At 42.2% G+C, this 25,100-nt stretch overlaps 1 protein-coding gene across 2 annotated transcripts in view; it reads left to right on the top strand.

Annotated features, from left to right (window-relative positions):
• diaph3 (diaphanous-related formin 3) overlaps window positions 1-25,100 on the top strand; it is an 814,225-nt gene that overhangs the window by 486,147 nt on the left and 302,978 nt on the right. For both annotated transcript variants that reach the window (XM_060941746.1, XM_060941747.1), the window contains 3 exons: window positions 5,718-5,813; window positions 12,194-12,288; window positions 19,901-20,002. In XM_060941746.1, coding sequence (XP_060797729.1) covers window positions 5,718-5,813; window positions 12,194-12,288; window positions 19,901-20,002 — 293 coding nt within the window. The remainder of the gene's footprint in view (window positions 1-5,717; window positions 5,814-12,193; window positions 12,289-19,900; window positions 20,003-25,100) is intronic.

Here is a 25,100-nt window from a genome sequence, read left to right as displayed (position 1 = left end):
TGATATTTTGTGAGATATTACAGAAATAAGTATATATCACAATGACCACATTTCAGAGGGAACTAAATTTCACTGATTTTATCAAATCGAAAGGCCGTCTAGCTTTAAATGAAGGCTGAATACTTACTTTCTTCTTTGCTGCTGCCTTTTATTAAATCAAATTTGAGGCTTTTGATTAATTCCTCGCTCCGCACTGTAACTTTTTATTCTTGTATTTTATCTGTCTTAGAATATTTTCTGTTCTCTTACTATTTTTAATTCTACTTGAATGTCTGTTTATAATGTGTTTTTTCCTCCATCCATTCACCCTTTTGACAATGGTGTGTGTGTGTGTGTGTGTGTGTGTGTGTGTGTGTGTGTGTGTGTATAGCCTGGTTAGTGACCATCGGTTGTACACTACTTTTCACAATGGGTTGTGGGATACTATGAGTCTGCTATATACAGTGGTGCTTGAAAGTTTGTGAACGCTTTAGAATTTTCTATATTTCTGCATAAATATGACCTAAAACAACATCAGATTTTCACACAAGTCCTAAAAGTAGATAAAGAGAACCCAGTTAAACAAATGAGACAAAAATATTATACGTGGTCATTTATTTATTTGAGGAAAACGATCCAATATTACATATCTGTGAGTGGCAAAAGTATGTGAACCTCTAGGATTAGCAGTTAATTTGAAGGTGAAATTAGAGTCAGGTGTTTTCGATCAATGGGATGACAATCGGGTGTGAGTGGGCACCCTGTTTTATTTAAAGAACAGGGATCTATCAAAGTCTGAGGACCTCAGAAAAAGCGGTGCTGATGCTCATCAGGCTGGAAAAGGTTCCAAAACCATTTCTAAAGAGTTTGGACTCCACCAATCCACAGTCAGACAGATTGTGTACAAATGGAGGAAATTCAAGACCATTGTTACCCTCCCCAGGAGTGATCGACCAACAAAGATCACTCCAAGAGCAAGGTGTGTAATAGTCGGCGAGGTCACAAAGGACCCCAGGGTAACTTCTAAGCAACTGAAGGCCTCTCTCACATTGGCTAATGTTCATGAGTCCACCATCAGGAGAACACTGAACAACAATGGTGTGCATGGCAGGGTTGCAAGGAGAAAGCCACTGCTGTCCAAAATGAACATTGCTGCTCGTCTGCAGTTTGTTAAAGATCACGTGGACAAGCCAGAAGGCTATTGGAAAAATGTTTTGTGGACGGATGAGACCAAAATAGAACTTTTTGATTTAAATGAGAAGTGTTATGTTTGGAGAAAGGAAAACACTGCATTCCAGCATAAGAACCTTATCCCATCTGTGAAACATGGTGGTGGTAGTATGATGGTTTGGGCCTGTTTTGCTGCATCTGGGCCAGGATGGCTTGCCATCATTGATGGAACAAGGAATTCTGAATTATACCAGCGAATCCTAAAGGAAAATGTCAGGACATCTGTCCGTGAACTGAATCAAGAGAAGGTGGGTCATGCAGCAAGACAACGACCCTAAGCACACAAGTCGTTCTACCAAAGAATGGTTAAAGAAGAATAAAGCTAATGTTTTGGAATGGCCAAGTCAAAGTCCTGACCTTAATCCAATGGAAATGTTGTGGAAGGACCTGAAGCAAGCAGTTCATGTGAGGAAACCCACCAACATCCCAGAGTTGAAGCTGTTCTGTACGGAGGAACGGGCTAAAATTCCTCCAAGCCGGTGTGCAGGACTGATCAACAGTTACCGCAAACGTTTAGTTGCAGTTATTGCTGCACAAGGGGGTCACACCAGATACTGAAAGCAAAGGTTCACATACTTTTGCCACTCACAGATATGTAATATCATTTTCCTCAATAAATAAATGACCAAGTATAATATTTTTGTCTCATTTGTTTAACTGGGTTCTCTTTATCTACTTTTAGGACTTGTGTGAAAATCTGATGATGTTTTAGGTCATATTTATGCAGAAATAAAGAAAATTCTAAAGGGTTCACAAACTTTCAAGCACCACTGTAGGGTGTAATAATTCTTACTGTATGTTCGGACAGCATTACAAAATGGCGAACTCACTACGTAGTCCACTATATAGTGAGTGATTTTGGACACAGCGCGAGTGTGCACTACAACCGTACAAGGATCCTCATCTCGGCACTGATGCAGGTGTTACAGATCCTCAACTCGTACTTAAATTACACTCTACACGTTTTTTCTTCTCGGATTAGACATCAGCAGCAGCATCCTCGTCACAGTTAAAGTGCCAACAGTCTTTGAAAACATCCGCTCGCTCTCTCTCTGTTCCACTACATTTATTGGGTGACCATGTTGAAGGGTTGCCTTTCCTCTGTTTGTGTGGGAGTGAAACACAGATTCGTAGAGTAACCCTGCATTTTATTCCGAGGCTTTTCGTCCAGCACGAGCCACCCGCAATAATTAGCACACAGTTACTCAACTAGCTCGCGGGACTCGCATTTTGTTCTCTTCACCCGACACGTTAAATCACTCAAGTTACTCTAAAAATCTCCTGTTTCAGTTTCCTTTCCACCCGTTCCTGTCGCCGTTCTCCAACTCTTCTCTTCGACGTGCTGATAAAACGAGTGCGCGAATGCTTCCTTCATACTTTGTCCTTACTTAGGTTTAATTTTTAAAATATTAGAAGGGAAAGACAAAACTCATTCTTGAACCTGCCTGGTTTTGAAACACGAATGTACAGTGAAGTCCATCTGCTTATTCAAAATGTTCGTCATTACATCTGATGCTGGATGCCAGTTCAAATAAAACCCCACAGTGACGAGTCGGATTTGCTCGTCTCGGCTTGTTGTGCAAATTGCCGTCCATTAGCACACATTTGTTTCGAATGTTATGCAACATTTTTGTCTGTAACTTATACCCTGTCCACACTAGGGATTTTGTACCGATACGATACTACTTTTGTACCGCAACACCTGTCCACACTAGCAACTGTACCGGTACTGTAGCGGTATAACTGTATCGGTACGAAACCCACAAATGTATGGGTTTCATACCGGCACAGTATCGGTACTGTAGCGCTTCGCTGTAGTGTGGACAGATGAAGCGGTTCTGTATCGATACAAATATAATGCGCATGCGCAAAGTCAGACACCTCACTCGATAGCCTGGCTAACGCGACTTCAAAGCTCTACGAGCTATTGGTCTGGCCAAGATATTAAACCCAACCGTTTCCCAGAGCCCGTGGTTGACCCGCCTCCCTGAAATGCCTCAGTTTGCTACTGGTCGAAGCCAGAAAAGGCTGTGACGAAGCTTAAACCAATCACATCACTCTTTCCTCTGACGTATGCGACGCGACGGGGCTAACTGGTAGATTAAACTCTTACCGAAGCCGGTCGGGAGCAAGGCGAAAACGTCCTTCCTTTCAATAAATACCTCCAGGACTGCTCTTTGCTCCGTTTTCAATGAGAACTTGCTCCATGTTCGTAATGTTTCTAGTGAATGAAGTGCTTCCGGCATAGATTCTGTAAACAATCTATGGCTTCCGGTCGCAGTTCTACTACGTCACTGCCTTGAACACGCCTCTACCCAGGGCCGTTGGAGATGCTCAAAGTTGATTGGTTCCCGATTTTTCGGGAGCTTGGAAGAACTGTAGATAGCTTGCCTTGCCAGACTAAGCTCGCAACAGGCCCTCGTGTTGCGTCACGGTTAGGATGGGCGGGCCCGGGCTACTCAATCGACGTCTTCGCTGAATAAAATAGTGAAGAACGGAGATTCGTTTGTTTCTTTTTCAACTGCCTCGCGCGTTTTATACGATTCGACTGAATAAATGACCACCAGAAATACAGACTGTACATTGACAACAAAAAGCACACACACGTCGTTTCATCCGCCATATTCTCGGAAGGAAGTTACTCGGTAACCACGGAAACATTTCGCGCACGCGCATTTCAACTACCGTGAAAGAAAACCGTAAACATTTCTCGCTAGTGTGGACAGATGCACTAAACTGTACCGCTATACTTTGTATCGATACAGTTATACCACTATCGTACCGGTGTATATGTGAACACAGCATTCGTCATTTTGTGTGCGGTTGCCTTCAGAGAAATATCACTGTTCTGTCAGTAATAATTATGGCGAACTCCTCATCATACAGTATAAAGGTGAGATGTGTGAGTAGATGCGTGTACAAAGACTTTCTACTTCGCATCAATTTTACGTTATTTTCTACAACAGCCTATTCAGGCCATTGTAGGTTTAAAAAAAAAGTACAGATCCGGGGAAGGTGGTAATAACCTGAGGGGGGGAAAAAAACCCTCCGAGAGTCAAGTCGTAAATTTATGAAGGAAAAACTTGGAGGGTCTCAAAGATTGTAAAGTCTGTTCAAACTGTCACACTATTTTTTTCCAAGTATTCTTTTTCGTACATTTGTGATTTTTTTTTTTTTTCCCCCCGACAACATTTATGACTTGTAAATTTACAACTCGGCGGAAAAAATTGAGTTTTCTCAGAATATTGCCACCCTCACAGAGCTCCATTAAAAAAAAAAACCACAAAATTGTTTGTTTTACCTACAATGGCCCTAATATGCCATCCTATTTTTCTAATTTAATACAGCATTCGTCAATAAAAATATATCATAAGCAGGAACCATAACCTGACGATCCACATTGGATCAAATCCATCAGATTATCACCTGATCACCGTCTTTAACGGAAAGGGATAAGACTTAAGGAAAGTCTGACCTTTTGTGCCTTGAATGTGGTTGAAATTTGTATACAGTTAAATAATGGCAAGGAACGCTATTCAACATTTTCCTTTCTTTATTTTGAATTTTGCTGAATTCTTCAACTTTTGTTTCCCATTTTAAATAAAAAAAAATGCTGAATTTTCAGTATTTTTGAACCCTACTGGTCGGTGTGTGCTTGAGTGAGTGCTGACCTCCTTCAGCTCACAGCTTTTAGTCTCTAATCTCATTCTCCATGGCTGTCCTGCCAATTACCAATCCTCTTACACTCCCACTGAGACCATGGCAAATACCCTCTTAGTCCTACACACACGGAATACAGTATCTAACCACACACACACACACACACACACCTCTCCTGACATAACCCCATGCCGTGGTAGGCTCTTGTCCCGAGACGCACGTGTTTACGGGATGTCATCATTTGCTCCCAACACGTCAACCCACCCCATGAGTCTTTATTAAGTGAAGCACGCCTCCCACAAGGCTGTTTTCTTCAATTATTCAGTGTTGTTTTGGCTGTTTGTATCACCGGCTATCAGAGCAGACTCTGATTGACTCGTGGTGCAATTAACTACGTTGCCGAGTTCGTGTTGTGTTTCAGAATAAATCTATCATTAGTCCACAAAGCTTGGTGCTTTCTTTCTCGCTGCGTTTCTGTGCGCGCCGTTTCTTTCTACTTTATAATTAAATGCTGTATTCCCGTTGTTTATTTGTTCATCCCTATTTTCTGTCCATGTGGTGTTTCACAAACATTATAATTAAATTATGCATTTGATTGTACGCGTTCTAATTCGCGCTCCTTTTACGGCTGACCATTATGACAATCTGTACATCATAATGTTGCTGATTTTGACTGTTATTGCCTTTTAAGTCAAAGGCAGCTCAAGACAACCATCCAATTTTCTTTTCATTTTAAACGTCCCTTTATGGCCGGCATACCATTGTGGTGATCTGTTTTTATGCGTTTAAGCAAGTGTGAATATCAGTTGTACGCCCATTACTAATGTACGGTATGTGGGTCTTTACAGGCCGGCGAGATGGGGAGGAGCTTGAGGAGAAGACGTTCATTAAGAAGAGAATCAAAGAGCTGAAAGTGCTGGATCCTAAGATCGCCCAGAACCTGTGTGAGTACACATCAGTGAGCTCTTCCTCCAAAAGTTTGTGGACACCTGGCCATCACACCCATCTGTACTTGTTGAACATCCGGTTCCAGATTTAGTTCTTCTGGGAAGGCTTTCCACTCGATTTTGGAGCGTTTGCGTTTTGAATAAGATGACGACTTTGTCACAGTGAAATTCCTCCTCTGCACTTAACGCTCTGGGGTCTGAGGGTATTTTCTGGCACTCTAATGATGTTGGTATGCTCTGATTTTGTTGTCAATTTCAACAGATCTAAGCAGTATTTTCAAAGTCATATGACTTTTTTTGTATTCAGCACAAGTTCAGCTACGATAATATCGCTGTAGTTTGTATGCCATGATTGTACTTTTATAAAAGTAACAGACAAACGAAGATGATGTAAAAAGCAGTTTTAGAGCTGTGCTGGAATGTGTGCGGAAAAACACATGACCGTACCCATTGTGACGAACCGTTTCGGTCACTCGAGGTGATTCTGTTCAGTCTTAGGAATGGATCAAGCACAAGAACTTAAATCTGCTCCATTGATTTGGACAGTTAACTGGCCATCAGAAAATGTCTGTCCTATTGTTTTGGGTTAAAGGGTTGGCAGGAGGAGTATTCAATGAGAAGTGTAAAAAAAAAAAAATTCCATTCCATTCAATGAGAAGAGCTCCCAGCTCTTAATCCCATCAGGTCAAGTCCCAGTGGGGAAGGTCATGTTTTTTCACACATTCCAACTGCTTTTTTACAACAGCTTCATTTCTCTGGTATTCGACACTCTTCAGCGTGTCTTGAAAAGAACTCTTGTACTATTTTACTCCGTTCAGAGCCACAACCAACTCTGTCACACAATTACTCTGTAATTTTACTCCAACTCCAAATTTTACTTTCTAAACTCAGAATGGAGCAAAATTAACTATTTTTGAGGAAAACACTTTTAACTCTGGAAAAAACTGCCCAGTCGTTTTTCCTGTGCATGCACTACAGCGCGCACACATCAACCGATCTGCTCATCAGAAATGGAAGAAACATTTACACTTGCTTGAGGTTGATCTTTGGCTGGATCGAGTCAAGGTTAAAAAAATAAATAAAAAGCTCATCAGTGTCGCAGTTCTCAAGATTGAATTCGTTCGCTGTCATGAATCATGAAATAAATCGCTCTCCTGAATCATCCGAAGTTCATAAAATCCGCGTGCCATCTCGCAACAGGTTTTACCTCCAAATAACCTAAACTTTGTCTGACGGGTTTTATCCTGTTTACAGTGGGCATTCCCACCATGAAAGAGAAACCAATCGAAACCGAAAGAGTGAAAGTGATGATCATGCCGTTACCATGTGAACAGTCTTTTATGAATGTGTAAGTGGGCGCTCAGCGCTCCGACTCCGGTGTGACTGAGTAAGGTGACAAGTTTTATGTTTCATCTAATGTAGGTAATTTAAAAACTCTAATATTATTTGGCAGCGGGCACATAGGAAAGTGTAAAGCATAAAGTTTCTGTCAATATGTTTATCATGCTTGTGTGATTAAAAAACTCACGAAGATATTTATCTAAATACATGACCTACTCATTCTAAACCTGTCGAGCTTCACTGGTAAAGCTCTCGACCCCAGAGGGTTAACCCACCTGAAGCAGCGTGAACACACACATGCACATACATACCCAGAGCAGCGGGCAGCTATACTCCAGTGCCCGGGCAGCAGTTGGGTGCCTTGCTCAAGGAAACTTCAGCCATGATACAGAGGGAGGGGAAAGTACTGGCATTCATTCACTCGACTCCTCCCCTCTCGTTTTTCTTGCCGGTCCTGGGAATCAAACCAGCGACCCTTTGGGCACAAGGCTGCTTCCCTAACCTTCAGGCCATTTATTCAGCTTCAGGAGCGTGAGCGAGGTCAGGCACTGAGGGTGGGATCGGTGTTCCAGTTCATCCCACAGTGACTCTTCAGTGAGGTCGAGTTCTTCCACTCCAACCGTGGCACACCGTGTCTTCATGGAGCTCGCTTTGTGCACGGGGACATTGTCGTGCTGGAGCGCGGCAGTCGTCAGTCGAATGCTTTTACTGCGTCTGTGATGGTCAGGTGCTTCCAGCCTTTTGGTCATATCGTGAATATTCCCTCTCTCTGATCTCTTCATCTGCCTTTCCAGCCTTGTTTCAGACTCTGTTGGGAATCTTTCCCCCAATTAATCTGCTTCTTGTAAAGTACGAGACGTATTTTCCAGTAGAAATACAGCTAAAGGTGATTCCGTTCTGGTATCCACACACGGTCAGATTCACGCAGCTACTGTTTGCTGAGTACAGTTCTTATTTTCAGCAGTTGCGTACATGCTGCAGATGTGTGAAGCAGACTTTGGGGGGGGTATCGCACTGCTGAATTTTGGTGTTCAAACTGCCAGCTATATGCTGCCAGAAGCCTGTGGGTTCAGGACGGCGCGTTCCTCAGTGCTGCAGTGCTCACAGTGAGCTGAGGAGAATAAAGCACTCAGGTTTCTAATAGTTAATACGTTTGGCCACCCGTGACTAAAGTGCAGCTCTGGGCACTGTTTCTGTTCTCCTGGATGGATGCAGGGATCCTGGGAACAAGACACGGTTCTTTTTCACACACACACACATTCACTCACTCACTGTCTCTCTCTCTCTCTCTCTGTCTTTTGTGCTCCTGCTCTGTCTGTCTCTCTGTCTGTCTCTCCCTCTTGCTCACTCGTTTTCTCTCTCTCTGTCTCTCTCTCTCCCTCTTGCTTTCTCTCTCATGCTCTGTCTGTCTGTCAGTCTCTCTCTCCCTCTTGTGCTCAGTCTGTCTTCCTGTCTGTCTCTCTCTGTTGGTCTGTCTCTCCCTCTTGCGCTCTCTCTCGTGCTCTGTCTGTCTGTCTGTCTGTCCCTCTTGCGCTCAGTCTGTCTTCCTCTCTCTCTGTCCCTCTTGCTCACTCGTTTTCTCTCTCTCTGTCTCTCCCTCTTGCGCTCTCTCCCTCCCCCTCTTGCGCTCTCTCTCTCTCTCTCTCTCTCTCATGCTCTGTCTGTCTGTCTCTCTCTCTCTCCCTCTTGCACTCACTCTGTCTTTCTCTCTGTCTCTCTGTCTCTCTCCCTCTTGCGCTCTCTCTCTCTTGCTCTGTCTGTCTCTCTCCCTCTTGCGCTCAGTCTGTCTTCCTCTCCCTCTGTCTGTCTCTCCCTCTTGCTCTCTGTCTCTCACTCTGGCGGTCTGTCTCTCCCTCTTGCTCTCTGTCTCTCGCTCTGTCTGTCTCTCTCTCTCCCTCCCTCTTGCGCTCAGTCTGTCTTCCTCTCACGTTCTCTCTCTCTCGTTCTCTGGCTCTCACTCCCTCTTGCACTCTATCTGTCTCTCTCTCTTGCTCTCTCTCTCTTGCTCTGTCGGTCTGTCTCTCCCTCTTGCTCTCTGTCTCTCACTCTGTCTGTCTCTCTCCCTCCCTCTTGTGCTCAGTCTGTCTTCCTCTCACATTCTCTCTCTCTCATTCTCTGGCTCTCACTCCCTCTTGCGCTCTGTCTGTCTCTTTCTCATGCTCTCTCTCGTGCTCTGTCTCTCTCTCTCTCTCTCTCTCTCTCTCTCTCCCTCTTGCATTCTGTCTGTCTCTCCCTCTTGCACTCAGTCTGTCTTTCTCATGCTCTCTCTCATGCTCTGTCTCTCTCACTCCCTCTTGCACTCTGTGTCTCTTTCTCATGCGCTCTCTCTCTCTCGTGCTCTGTCTGTCTGTCTCTCCCTCTTGCTTGCTCTCTCTCTCGTTCTCTGGCTCTCAATCCCTCTTGCGCTCTGTCTGTCTCTGTCTCTCTTTCTGTCTGTCTCTCCCTCTTGCTTGCGCTCTCGCTCACTCTCTGTCTCTCTCTCTTTTGCTCTCTCTCTCCCTCCCCTCCCTCTCGTGCTCTTTCTCTTGCATGCGCTCACCCTCTTGCACTCTGTCTGTCTCTCTCTCACGCACGCTTGCTCTGTCTGTCTCCCTCTTGCATTCTCTCTGTCTGTCTTTTGCGCGCTCCCTCTCGTGCTCTTTCTCTTGCACGTGCTCTCACCCTCTCGCACTCTCTCTCTCTCTTTCTGTCTGTCTGTCTCTGTTGCTCCCTCTCTCTCTCTCTCTGTGTATGTAATTATATGTAAGACCCTGAAGTTATATACAGCACCAGATGTCAGCCTGTTCTGCGCACACATTCCGTTATTTTCTGTTTTTCCTTGCACCTGCTTGTCAAGTCTCAGGCAGTGCCTTCCCTTCCGTCTCTCCACACATACCCATCCCTTCGCCATAGTTCACAGCCCATTCACTCAGTCTTTATTACATAGAGGAAGTGACCTGGATCTTATAATGCGTGTTCTAATTGAGACAGTCTGAACACCTCGAGTCAAATCACACTCTCTTTAAAATCTCCCACTCAAGCTCTATTGTTGTAAAACGCTAAGCAGCCGACTCCCAGCTATTCTGCCTGCTTTAATAAAGAACGTGGCAGAGAGCATGCTGAGCTGCTATCAGATCCTCCGAATAGATCAGACCCGCGGTAGTTCATACATGTGCGCGGAACGGGAAGATAAAGCGCGGCTCTGACACCATTGGAATTTCCTTCACGCTTTAGTTACAGGAAGTGATAGATGTGCAGGAGAGCACTTTATGCTCCCCATGCATGTAAAGAGAGGTTGAGGCTGCATTCATGGTGCTTTGTTATGTGGACAATGCCTTGGAACTGATGTGCAGAACAGCACCAGGTCCTCAGGCGTAAACATACCATCTCTATTTTAATCTTTTAGCTTTACACACACTGCCAAGTTTATAGTGCCAGCTACGCACGCACGCACAGACTGAAGTCATTGAACGCCCAAAATGCAGATCATAAAATCAGAATGCTCTCCTTTTTTCATGAATGCAAATTTTATTATTTTTTTAAACTTGAGTAAAAACAAATCACAAGAAAAGGAGGTTGTCACTCACATCACATGTACCATGCATGTACCGATAAACTACGTCGGAATATTTAAGTTATTCCATGAAATCGAGTCGTACGTGAGCTGACCGCCGATGAGGTGTGTAGCACCGAGTCGGCTATAATCCATGTACGACCAGATTGAGTGGAATAACTGTTTTATTCTATCCACATTCACTGGATTTTGAGAAAGAGCATTTTTATTTTTTGCAAATTCGATAAATAAAATCTTTATACAAAACGTCCGACAAAATAATTTCCGCTTAGAATGTAAACAAACCGGCGAAATGACGAGCAATTTGTGAAAAATGCGATGATGATAATTCTCGGAAAAAAAGATACGTTCTGACAATCAAATACTTTTATTCCATATTTTGTTGCTTTTTTATTTTTTGGTGTTTTTCTTCTTCTTTAGGTTTTTTGTTTGTTTTTTGCGGTTGGCAAACCAACTTAAAGGTGCATTACCACCACCAACTGGGCTGGAGTGTAGAGCAGGAGATTTTTTTTTTTTTTTCTTTTTGGGGGGAGCTATATTCTTTTAGCGATTTTGGTTTCTTTTCAATACTTGATTATTATTATTATTTCCGAGTAGGGCGGCACGGTGGTGTAGTGGTTAGCGCTGTCACCTCACAGCAAGAAGGTCTGGGTTTGAGCCCCGTGGCCGGCGAGGGCCTTTCTGTGCGGAGTTTGCATGTTCTCCCCGTGTCCGCGTGGGTTTCCTCCGGGTGCTCCGGTTTCCCCCACAGTCCAAAGACATGCAGGTTAGGTTAACTGGTGACTCTAAATTGAGCGTAGGTGTGAATGTGAGTGTGAATGGTTGTCTGTGTCTATGTGTCAGCCCTGTGATGACCTGACGACTTGTCCAGGGTGTACCCCGCCTTTCGCCCGTAGTCAGCTGGGATAGGCTCCAGCTCGCCTGCGACCCTGTAGAACAGGATAAAGCGGCTAGAGATAATGAGATGAGATGAGATTTCCGAGTAGAGTTTTTATTTCGTCCTCGGTTGGTTCAGCAAAACGTTCCTCCATTTTGTTTTTCTCTCCTCACGGTATCGACCCCTTGCGCATGACGTTACACATCACGTGATCATTTCACCTGGGGGTCAAACAGACACCGTCTTTTGTGTCAGCAAGGCTTAATCTGTCTTCAATATGGTTCGTTTTTGCTCTGTTTTTTGGTTGCTCAAATAAAGAAATAGATCAAGGGTATTTAGGCTACCGTGCATGTCGCGTTTTATTATTTACATAAGTACCACACGTTATTGAGGCGAACTGTTTACCTTGTTGTCGTGCTGGAACGGTCATGCAGCGTGACTCTGTTCCCGCCATCTGATATAAATCCGTATTCTTTATAAAGACGAATAAAAATGCTGTGCTCACATTCTGTTTAAAGATAAGTAAACCATTTAAATGATTTGGCAACAATCCCATATAATTGTGAATGTTAATTCTCTCTCTCTCTGTCTCTCTCTCTCTCTCAGCTATTTTCCTGGGTTCTTTCCGTTTGCCTTACGAGGAGATCAGGAGGATTATTGTAGAGGTAGATGAGGAGCAGCTAACAGAGCCTATGATCCAGGTAACATCTCCTTTCAGCTCCAGTGTCCATTCGTTACACTTAATGATTTAAGAAGTGTCATGGTTATGTCAAGTACCCATGGGCCGTCTTGTACCGTTTATCACTCTGCGTCAGTGTCTGTGCTCGTGCATTACAGGGATCATAGTGCTTTTCCACTGACATGGTGTTGATGCCTGACTCGGGTTCTGTTCCACCTGCCGGTGCAGGTCATGTTCCAGCTTGGGGTTAATTCTGCCGAAAAAGGGACAAGAAATGTCAGCGAATGACTGACTGAGCTCATGTTAACTCCTTGGGGTGGAACATTTGGATGATTTTGGATCCGTGTATTGATTTAAAAGGCAACCACTGAAATGAATCAAGGCAAGAATTGTAAACTGATTATAAATTGATGACTGTTGATAAAGGATATACACCTGGAGAGGAAAAATAATTGACCTTTTTGTGTGTAAATAGGCTAGGAAGTTGATTTGCCCATAACTCTATAATAACGATTATTGAAAACTTCATCTCGACAGGATCCCGTCATTCAAGATTTAACTGTCGGGATAAATTTGGTCACGTATAGAATTGAGGCTACTAAATCGAATCCCATCGTACCGCATCACAGCAGAGCCAGTGGTATCATCAGATATCAGATCGCATCGTATGGTGTGGTGCTTTTAATTCCCGTTAAACAGTTTTTCTTTTTCTTTGAGCAGCAATGTACTCAACAACATGAACTAAAAACAAGAGAAATGCGTCTGTGTTCTTGTTACTAAGAGGCTCTTTGCAACTAGAGGTCACATGCTTGGATACCACTTAGCAACATGAAAATGGAGCGCAATGTTCAGGTCAACGAAACCTGAATTGTCAACGTAGTTTCGGAGTTTACTTTAGACTCATTTTTACAGGAAAAAAAAAAGATTTTATCATGAATTGGCTTTCAACGGACAGCGTTTGGATCTTCGTGGCCAAACAACATGGTGACTTCACAAGGTGTGTACATAAAAAAAAAAAACTTGTAAAAGCACTTAGTTTAATTCTAACAGCTCCATAATAAAAATTTACAAAGTATGTAGTTGTTTCTCTCAGGTTTGGCTACAGTGCTGAGCGTAAATGAGTGCACCCCCTTTGAAAAGTAATATTTTAAACAATATCTCAATGAACACAAACAATTTCCAAAATGTTGACAAGACAAAGTTTAATAGAACATCTGTTTAACTTATAACGTGAAAGTAAGATTAATAATATAAACTTAGATTACACATTTTTCAGTTTTACTCAAATTAGGGTGGTGCAAAAATGAGTACACCCCACAACAAAAACTACTACATCTAGTACTTTGTATGGCCTCCATGATTTTTAATGACAGCACCAAGTCTTCTAGGCTTGGAATGAACAAGTTGGCGACATTTTGCAACATCAATCTTTATCCGTTCTTCAACAACGACCTCTTTTAGTGACTGGATGCTGGATGGAGAGTGATGCTCAACTTGTTTCTTCAGAATTCCACAAAGAAAATAATTTCTTTCCACCACAAAGGCGAAGGCTACAAGATGATCAGCAAAGCTTTACTTATCAGTCAGAATACTGTAGCAAAAGTGGTACAAAAATTTAAGAAAGATGGAACTGCAACCATCTCACAGAGACGTCCAGGTCGTCCACGGAAGTTAACACCTCGACAGGAGCGTCTTCTGATGAGAAGGGTTGAAGAAAATCGGCATGCGAGTTCACTGCAGTTATCTGAAGAAGTAGAAAGCCAAACTGGGGTGACTATTTCCCGTGACACAATACTGCGTACACTGCAGAGGAATGGCATGCATGGATGTCGTCCACGAAAGAAGCCTCTCCTCAAGCCCAGGCACAAAAAAGCCCGCCTAGAGTTTGCCAGGGCCCATGCTGACAAAGATGAAGACTACTGGGACTCTATACTCTGGAGTGATGAGACCAAGATCAATGTTTTTGGAACTGATGGCTTCAAAACCGTATGGCGTCGCAAAGGTGAGGAACACAAAGAAAACTGCATGGTGCCTACAGTGAAACATGGTGGTGGCAGCGTCCTTATGTGGGGCTGCATGAGTGCTGCTGGTGTCGGGGAGCTGCATTTCATTGATGGCATCATGAATTCGCAGACGTATCGCTCTATACTGAAAGAGAAGATGCTACCATCACTCCGTGCCCTTGGTCGTCGTGCACTTTTCCAACATGACTAAACACACATCTAAGGCCACTGTTGGATTTCTGAAGAAGAACAGGGTGAAAGTGATTCAGTGGCCAAGTACGTCTCCTGATCTGAACCCAATCGAACACCTACGGTATGGGGAATTCTGAAGAGACAAGTTGAGCATCACTCTCCATCCAGCATCCAGTCACTAAAAGAGGTCATTGTTGAAGAATGGAAAAAGATTGATGTTGCAAAATGTCGCCAACTTGTTCATTCCATGCCTAGAAGACTTGGTGCTGTCATTAAAAATCATGGAGGCCATACAAAGCACTAGATGTAGTAGTTTTTGTTGTGGGGTGTACTCATTTTTGCACCACCCTAATTTGAGTAAAACTGAAAAATGTGTAATCTAAGTTTATATTATTAACCTTACTTTCACGTTATAAGTTAAACAGATGTTATATTAAACTTTGTCTTTTCAACATTTTGGAAATTGTTTGTGTTCATTGAGATATTGTTTAAAATGTTACTTTTCAAAGGGGGTGCACTCATTTACGCTCAGCACTGTACATCTTGAAGGTATAAATGAACAATTTACTGTGATGATAACACGAGGCTTAGCTTCCATCCTCCTCTCATATCTTTCCCTCTTATCACCTGATCATCCGTCATAAAGGCAAAACCCTGAGATTTGATCAACAGCCCGTGTACCTTGACGTTATTCTCGATCATAGCCTTACTGTAGCAGTCCCTGATGTGGGTGGAGCACAGAAGCACGGCAAGTGGGAGTTGATGTTCACGCACACTATTTTTCTTATTTCCTTTGCTTTTCAGCTTTACTCACACACGTGTTCTGGTCGGGAGAGCTCCCCTTCTCTGCTCTCCCCTCTGTTTATGCGCCGCCATCCCTGCAACAAACAAACACACATGCGCTAATTGACGACAGGTGAAATGACTTCGCCACCTTCGCACATCAACACCTGCATTGGTGTTCTTCACTGCAGAGTACGCTGCTCTGGTCTGGGCGCATAGTTACCACACCCCAGTCATTGATTCCGTGATCAACGACGCCTTGAGAGTTATCTCTGGATGCATGGCTCCCACTCCCTCTGCTATGTTGCCTGTTGTTGCAGGCATCCTGCCTGCCAGGAGCCACCTGGTTCTCAAACTCGCATAGAAATCCCGTATCCCGGTCAGCCTGGTGCCAAACATTAGCGAAGTTAATATTCAACTGCACCTTAACTACAAGCACTTTGCTGTATGTGCTGCAGAGCTTGAGAACAGCAACGCCCTCACCCCTGATTGGGGCATGGATCAGTGGCGCCAGGAATGGGAGGGTGCCAATTCCACCTTGCACAATTACACCCCCCTGAGCCCTCCACTAAACCTGCTGGGCACGCCCTGCCTGGGTCAGGCCGAACCGTCTTCGCAGTGGTTGGGGGAAAAATCAGGCCTTCTTCCACACCATTGGCACAGCAGCTTCTGAGAGCTGCTCCTGTGGTGCCCCCCCAAACTGTGAGCCACCTACTCGAACTCTGTCCGGTCTTAGGTGCCCCCAGCGGAATCCTGGGGCTCAAGACTCTTGATGGCCCCACTGTCAACTGGCTGTCTTGCCCCGACCTCCCACTGTGACCCCTGCTTGGTTCATACGAACAACGACGACGAGCTGTAACGTATATGTGACAGAATAAGGCTTTGAATTCTAAAACTCTAATCCGAAATTTTCTGTAACCGTGTGATTTTTTTTCCTGCCAAGATCCACGGATCAACAGACTTCACTTTTATGAAGTTTAAATCTCATTCGGCTAGATAACGCACGCAGTACTGACACGGATACTAGTAAACAATCCCGTTGTCATAGTGACGTGGTTCATGCCGTCTAAAAAGATCTCTCTACTCGAATAAAAACAAGCAAAACCATGTCACATGAAATGATCAAATAAGTGCTTTTACAATGATTATTTAATTTTATTTTTTTGGTGTACTTTGGTATAACTTGAAAAGTCACCATGTTGTTTGGCCGCGAAGATCCAAACGCCGTCCGTTGAAAGTCAACGCCTTTGCGATAAAATCTTTTCCTGTAAAAATGAGCTGAAAGTAAACTTGGACATCTCCATTGACAATTATTCTAGGAAAGGAAAGAGATTAAGCGCTATAAACTGCCGAAACTTGTGTGTTTGACTTTGGAGAGGGTTTTGTTTACCTGAACGCTTGCTCTCCACTTTGATGTTGCTAAGCGATATCCAAGCATGTGGTACTGACACATGCTGCAAAGAGCCTCTAGCTGCAAAGAGCCGATTATAATGTTGTCGTGATGAGACCAGTTTTATTAGTAATGGTTCAGTAGTAACCTGATCATGTCCTGAAGGGTTTGCTGGTATACTGGATCAACCCTAGTTCCAGTATCACCACCATGTTGGCTTAAAAAAAAAAAAAAATCTTTAGTCAGCTTGTGTTTAGCTGTAATTCAGAAACATCAGCTCTGTCTGACCATCATGCCATTCTGACATTGCTCAATACTGCCCTTGTTAACTTCATCTTGTTAGAGAGATAGAAATGGACATCATCAGGAAGAACGGGACTTGGACTCCGATGATTGTTGGAGTGTTTTTGGATCCTTTCACACGTTGTTCTCTCTCAAGCCTGGGGTCTGTAATTACCACATCAAGCTCTGCTCCAGTGACTTATAGAAGAACGTGTGTGTAAAGTTATACACTTAGGGTTTAGGTATCTTCATCTTCATCCACACCCTGTTTCTGCATTGCTTTTATATAATATATTTATCTAATCATATAGACATGAGTGTTTTACTGGGAAATATGCCTCTCGTATTTTTCATACGGACTACATCAGAGACATTGAGTAACATACGACCGCAGTTACAAAAATGTTAGGACTCTAAAATGTAAATAAAAACAGAATGTGAAGATTTGCAAGTCTTGGAAAACCCTATATTTCACTGAAAATAGTCCAAAGACAACATATCAAGTGTTGAAACTGAGAAATTTTATTGTTTTTTGAAAAACACATGTTCATTTTGAATTTGATGTCAGCAACATGTTTAAAAAAATTGGGTGTAATGCTAAAAAAAAAAAATCTAATCAGGTTAATTGGCAACAAGTCAGTAAGATGATCAGTATAAAAAAAAAAGGAGCATCCCAGAGAGGCGGAGTCTCTCAGAAGTAAAGATGGGGAGGGGTTCACTGCTCTGTGAAAGACTGCATAGGTAAACAGTGCAAGAATTTAAGAATAACGTTCCTCAGTGTAAAACTGCAGAGAATTTAGGATCACGTCATCTATGGTCCATAATATCATTAAAGGATTCAGAGAATCTGGAGAAATCTCTGTATGCAAGAGACAAGGCTGAAAACTCGTGTTGGATGCCTGTGATCTTCAGGCCCTCAGGAGACACTGCATTAAAAGCAGACACGTGTCTGTAGTGGAAATCATCGTATGGGCTCAGGAACACTTCAGAACACCATCATCTGTGAAAACAGTTCATTACTGCATCCACAAATGCACGTTAAAACTGGATATAAACAATATCCAGAAACACCGCCACCTTCTCTGGGCCCGAGCTCTTTTACGATGGACTGAGGCGAAGTGGAAAATTGTCCCGAGGTCTGACGAATCAAAAGCAGAAATTCTTTTTAGAAATCATGGACACCACGTCCTCCAGACTAAAGAGGAGAGGGACCATCCGGCTTGTTATCAGTGCACAGTTCAAAAGCCACCATCTGTGATGGTATGAGGGGGCATTAGTGCACATGACATGGGGAGCTTGTACATCTGGGAAGGCATCATTAATGCTGAATGATATACACGGTACATGTTTCAGAGCAATATGCTGCCATCCAGACAAAATCTTTTTCAGGGAAGGCCTTCCTTCTTTCAGCAAGACAACACCAAACCGCTTTCTGCACAGATTAAAACTGCATGGCTGTGTAGTAAAAGAGTCCGGGTGCTAAACTGGCCTGCCTGCAGTTCAGACCTGTCTCCTATTTAAAACATTTGGCGCATTATGAAGCGCAAAATACAACAAAGGAGACCCCGAAATGTTGAGCAACTGAAACTGTATATCAGGCAAGAATGGGACAACATTTCTCTTTCAAAACTTTTGTCTCCTCAGTTCCCAAACATTTACAGAGCGTTGCTAAAAGTAGAGGTGATACAACACAGTGGTAAACAGGCCTCTGTCCCAACTTTTCTGAAATGTGTTGCTGACATCAAATTCAAAATGAGCATTTTTTTTTTCAAAAAAACAATAAAAATTTCTCAGTTTCAACATTTGATATGTTGTCTTTGTATATAGGGTTTCCATAATTTTCAAATTATCACATTCTGTTTTTATTGACAGTTTACACAGCATCCCAACTTTTTTGGAATTGTGGTTGTATTTTCCAGTATCCTCACTCATGAGGAAATCAATGAATTGTTTTGATAAATTTGGGTACTTTTTGTTTGTGAATGTGTTGATGATAATCAAAAGAAAATCACACGTTGGCTTGAAGATATCAAGTTTATCTTCTCGGGTTGAAAAACTCGTCATTTTCATACAAAATACATCGCTGACCTGAGTGAATTATTTTCCGATGTTTCACTCAATAACGTCTCTCCCGATGTTTTCCCGCTGACTAGACGCGTGTTGTCGAAATGGCAAACCGGTTTAGAATTAAAATTCGTTTGATTTAACTTGTGGGTATTTTTTTTGTGTGGATGTGTCCATATAATATAGAGAACATTACACAGTGGCACGAAGATGATATATCTAAAAAATCACTGAGCCTGAAGCCTTCTCCATTTAACAGCCACTACTTATGCTATTGATTTGATGTTTGATTGATTGTCCTCTGTAAATAGTTTGATCGAATTGTAATGCATGTGTTTTTTTTTTTTTCTCCAGCGTTTTAATTTGAATAGCAGGCTCGGTAAATATTATAAGTCATAAACTCAAATGTAAGAGCCTCGTGGTGTGGCTTGAACAAATTAAACAAACAGCCCACTGTTGAGCCCTGCGTCGATGGGCTGGTTATTAAATGTGAATTTATATTGTGGCTATGAACATTAGCAGCCAGGAGATATGGATTTCCTTGGCATTAGATGACAGATTATTGTGAGGATATTGATATATGGCATTTGGTGGGGATTATTTTCGCTAAATGAGAGTGGACTGCATAATGATAAACCATTTATCTGCTCTTTAATGAACTTATTGGAGGGCGAATGAAGGGGAATGAGAGGAATTACTTTGGCAAATGCACACATAAATTGAAAGAAGCATGGGCTGCATTTGTAATGTGAGGGTAAAAGACAAGGTTGAAGGAAGGGTTTTGTTCAAGGAGGGTAGAATTTGGAGCTTGTGAGAGCAGTGTTTCGTGCTAATACGTCAGTCAATAAAGACTTGAGCATGTCGTTTGGCTGATATTACTCTCTTCTTTCCCTTCCTTCATTTCTGTGTGTCTGCGTTAGAATCTGGTGAAGCACCTTCCTGAGCAGGAGCATCTGAATGCGTTGGCCAAGCATAAACACGAGTATGCCAGTCTGTCTGAACCTGAACAGTTTGGGGTTGTGGTAAGTACAAAAACACGCACATTATGATTTTTCAGGATGTAAGATTTTATCTACAGTACTGTGCAAAAGTCTTCGACACCCTTGCTCCATCCGTATCTCCGTCCATCCGAAACATCCTTTTTCTCGGCAACCACAAACCATAGCTGCTTGGTACCGAGCTTCAGCTTGGGGTTCTATACCGTGTATACCGTTTTCAGGCCTGTCGCACATCGACTTCCTGTTTACTGACTGAATGTATTTACGAAACATATAGCGTGGATTTACAAAACTTTCATAGCATTTTTTTCTCAGCAACTACAAATCACAGCTGCTTGATATTTGGTACCGAGCTTCAGCTTGGGGTTCTATACCGTGTATACCGTTTTCAGGTCTGTCACACATCAACTTCCTGTTTAGCGACTGAATGTATTTACGAAACCTGTAGGGTGGATTTACAAAATTTTTGTAACACTTTTCTCAGCAACTACAAATCACAACTGCTTGATATTTGGTACCGAGCTTCAGCTTGGGGTTCTATACCATGTATACCATTTTCAGGCCTGTCGCACATCGACTTCCTGTTTACCAACTGAATGTATTTACGAAACATGTAGCGTGGATTTACAAAACTTTCATAGCATTTTTTTCTCAGCAACTACAAATCACAACTGCTTGATATTTGGTACTAACCTTCAGCTTGGGGTTCTATACCGTGTATGCCGTTTTCAGGTCTGTCACACATCGACTTCCTGTTTACCGACTGAATGTATTTACGAAACCTATAGGGTGGATTTACAAAATTTTTGTAACACTTTTCTCAGCAACTACAAATCACAACCGCTTGATATTTGGTACCGAGCTTCAGCTTGGGGTTCTATACCGTGTATACCGTTTTCAGGCCTGTCGCACATCGACTTCCTGTTTACCGACTGAATGTATTTACGAAACATGTAGCGTGGATTTACAAAACTTTCATAGCATTTTTTTCTCAGCAACTACAAATCACAACTGCTTGATATTTGGTACTAACCTTCAGCTTGGGGTTCTATACCGTGTATGCCGTTTTCAGGTCTGTCACACATCGACTTCCTGTTTACCGACTGAATGTATTTACAAAACCTATAGGGTGGATTTACAAAATTTTTTTAACACTTTTCTCAGCAACTACAAACCACAACCACTTGATATTTGGTATCGAGCTTCAGCTTGGGGTTCTATACCGTGTATACCGTTTTCAGGTCTGTCGCACATCAACTTCCTGTTTACCGACTGAATGTATTTATGAAACCTATAGGGTGGATTTTGACGCTGTTTCAAGAAGTAAAACGCTATTTCAAAATGCCAGTTTAGCAGGATGCTGTTTGAAATCCCTGGGGAGAGACACTGCTCTTTACTTACTTGTTTCAGGGTTCATTATTTATTGAAGTCAACATTCATAATAAGCGTCCTATTCCTTCGATTGCTTGCATTCTGATACAAGTGAAAGCGGGGGGGGGATACGTAAGTGAGCAGTTGATCTTTTTTAATTATTATTATTATTTTTTTTTAGTACAGACTTTGACTTCAACATTATCGAGTCAGTACAGAAACGTTTTAGATTTCCAAACATTAGTCTTCCAGCACAAAATGTTACAGAAAAATGTTTGTACTGTATATCAGTAAAGAAAGCAGCGCATTACATAAGAGACACTTTTCAGACCAAAAAAAAAAATCATGCAAAATACAGTATAACGCTGGGTTTTGGTGCAAAATTAAGAAGTGAGTGTGACAGTGAAAGCGTCCAGAAGAACTGTGGCTGGTTCTGTAAGATGCTCAGTAAAGCCTACAGCTCATTTCCTTATCAAACTGCACTCACTGGACCTGAGACTAAAACAAAGGGTCGTCTCACACCAAATATCCACTGTTTTATTTGTTATAGCTTACTGCTGTTTATAGTTTTTTTTTTTTTTTTAACGTAGAAACGTTTAATTTCATTATTATTGCACTCCAGCATTTCTTTGCATGTGTTAAAGCCCTTTGCACTGTACTGTGTACACAGATCAGCAATAACATTATAACCACTGAGAGGTGACGTGAATAATGCTGATTCTCTCATTACAGTGGCACCTGTCAAGGGGTGGGATATATTAGGCAGGAAGAGAATAGTCAGTTCTTGAAGTTGATGTGTTGGAGGCAAGCGTAAGGATCTGAGCGACTTTGACAAGGGCCAGATTGTGATGGCGAGATGACTGGGTCTGAGTATCTCCAAACTAGCACATCTTGTGGGGTGTTGGTGATATACAGTGGTTAGTACCGAACAAAAGTGGTCCAACAATCCAAAGGACAACCGGTGAACCGGCAACAGGGTCATGGGTGTCGAAGGCTCTTTGATTTACATTCAGCACGAAGGCTAGTCCATATGGTCCAATCCTACAGAAGAGCTACAGTACTGGAGCACAAACTGCTGAAAAAGGTAATGCTGGCTCAAACGAAGGTATCCGCATTAAATTTTGTTAATGTTATGGCTGATCGGTGGAAAATTTTAACACGTATATTGGTTGTGTGGACTTATTAGGCTTGTGTGACGGTGGTGTTTATCTGATCACGAGTTTCCATTTTAAAATCTACTCAAATGATTTAATCATCCAGAACTGTTTAAAGACAAAAATGAACATTTTCCCTATCTCAGGTTTAGAGAGAGTAAGTCCTTCCCACGCCATCTGGTGCATAGGGCGGCGCCGATCTCCGTTTCCGTAGCCCTCGGCCTCTCGCCTATTACATAGCTAGGGTTACAGTGGGGGGTAGGGTGCATCAGTTTCCCTCACTTTCATAAAATCTGATGCGTTTTTGTTCGGGTGTTCCTTTTCACCAATAAAGACATCCTGTAAAATGTTTTGACCATATTCAAAAGTCTAATGGTGGCACCACGAGGTTCATTTTTTGCCAAAAAACGCTTATTTTTATGTTTTGGCGTAAGGTTTGAATCACAATGTTGGACTCCGTTTATTGATTTCTTGTGAGCCAGAGATCATGTTAAGAACCTTTGCAAGGGATTGAGAAGCATTAATGTGATTCATAACACATTTGTATTGTTTAAAAGTAGTTGAACAATGATTCAATGAGCAGCTAAAACTCAAACTGTGCTTGATAATATATTTAGAATATGGACTAAAAATGTGGATCTAAGATATTTGGTATACTCTATAAGGTGCCATAATGTTTCATGAAAAGTGATGGAAATTTTGTCATAAAAGTCATAAAATAGCAGCTTTTTCCATAACTTTGAGCTCCTGGTGCCACCATTAAACTTTTGAATTTTGTCAAAAATATTTCACCCAGTGTGTTTTCTTACCAAAAGGAACATAAAAACAAAAATGCATCATGATCAGAGGAACTTTTCATTTTGCACCCTGATGCACCCTAGTGGGAGGGGGCGTGTCCTCTGGTAACCGCAAGAGTTTGACTCCCCACTCGCATCTGTATTGCAGCGTGCCTTGCCAGACGGCAGTAGGTACAATTTTTATGATGGTCTTTGGTATGACTCGATCGTGAGTAGAACTCGCGATCTCCCGATCAAGAGGCGGACACGCTAACCCAGGGGTGGGCAATTATTTTTTCCATGGGGCCACATGAGAAACAGAAAATTTTGTGGAGGGCCGGACCAAAAGGCTGAACTACATTCTGCATAATGTTAATTGTATTTCTTTATATAAAGCAGTAAATAACATTGTTTTTACAAGCTGCTAAGACTGGTAAGAGTATGGAAAAAACGAGGTTGCCTTACAAAAAATGTCCTTTATTCAATCAAATTTCCCAAAACAATGGTTAACAAAATGTGAACGTTTGTACCTTTTTTTTTCAGTCACATTCACCCCAAAACACAATAAAGACATCACAATATTGTCTTTCTGCTCCAAATATCAAGCAAGATACATCATATTATAATAATGATGCCGTGTCAACTCGGTGTAGGTATCAGATCTGCAGATCGGCTCGGGCTCCGGCGCTTGCTAGTGACGTCACACTATGTGATTGGCTGGACTGTTTGAAGGATGACGTACAAGTTTGTGGTTGGTCTGGACAAATTACGGAAGTAGTTATCGCGGGATTAGGTTTCGTGGGATTTCATGTCATGTTCACGTCGCACGCATTGCGTTTTTGTTGAACACAACTTCAAAATAAAAGCAATGCACATTCAGTCCATGCATGAGGTAAAATTAGAAAATACGTTTATTTTGTAATTTCTAATTAACCTTACGCGGGCCGGTCAGAATGAACCAAAGGGCCGGATGCGGCCCGCGGGCCGTAAAATGCCCAGGTCTGCGCTAACCACAAGGCCAACTCGCGGTATTAAAGAGAGTAGGAGAGGCTGTAATGTTACCAGCTACGCAGTCAGGAACTGTGGCAATCAGTTTTTCTGCACTAATACTTACCGTAGTAGCAGTACAAACAAACACACAAAAAATAGACAAAATGACATTTCAGTGTCATCCTTCTGGAAAACCTTTTTCTCCGGTGATGCTGCTCAGTGTTCTTATTTGTAAAGTTTTAGATTTGATACTTTGCTGGAGGCTATTTTAATATTTTGGGTCAAAATCTTTGCAATTTGTTTATTTTTTTAAATGTTTTTTTGCGAGAAACCAGCTAAAATATTTGTGACCTCACTCATCAAGATAGTAAACTGATGTCAAATATATATTTGTCTAAATTTTACTGAGTTGTGTGCCCACATAGATAAACATTAAAATATTCTTCCAGGAAGTGTTTCAGACCTGTGCAGATTATTCCAGAGTCACATGTCACCTGGCTCGTCTCTCGTTGTGTTTTGGGAGAAAAAGACTGCTCTTTTGGCACGTTTGAGAAATAACTCCATGATATTTTTTGTAGCGCTCTTATACGAAATGCATAAACTACTGATGTCAAAAAATGTTTTCTACACTGAATCCTGAACCTCACCTCAGCCTTATTATTATTATTATTATTATTATTATTATTATTATAATTCTTGTGGGAGGAGGGGATATATATAGCTTTTTATAACGAGTCATTAGGAGATGATGTATTCCCCCCTGGCCTGCGACCCTGTAGAACAAGATAAGCAGCTATAAAGGATGGATGGATGGATGGATGGATGGATGGA

This window comes from Neoarius graeffei, chromosome 15, assembly GCF_027579695.1.
Source record: "Neoarius graeffei isolate fNeoGra1 chromosome 15, fNeoGra1.pri, whole genome shotgun sequence".
NCBI lineage: Eukaryota > Metazoa > Chordata > Actinopteri > Siluriformes > Ariidae > Neoarius > Neoarius graeffei.
This window is presented reverse-complemented; position numbering and strand designations above follow the sequence as displayed.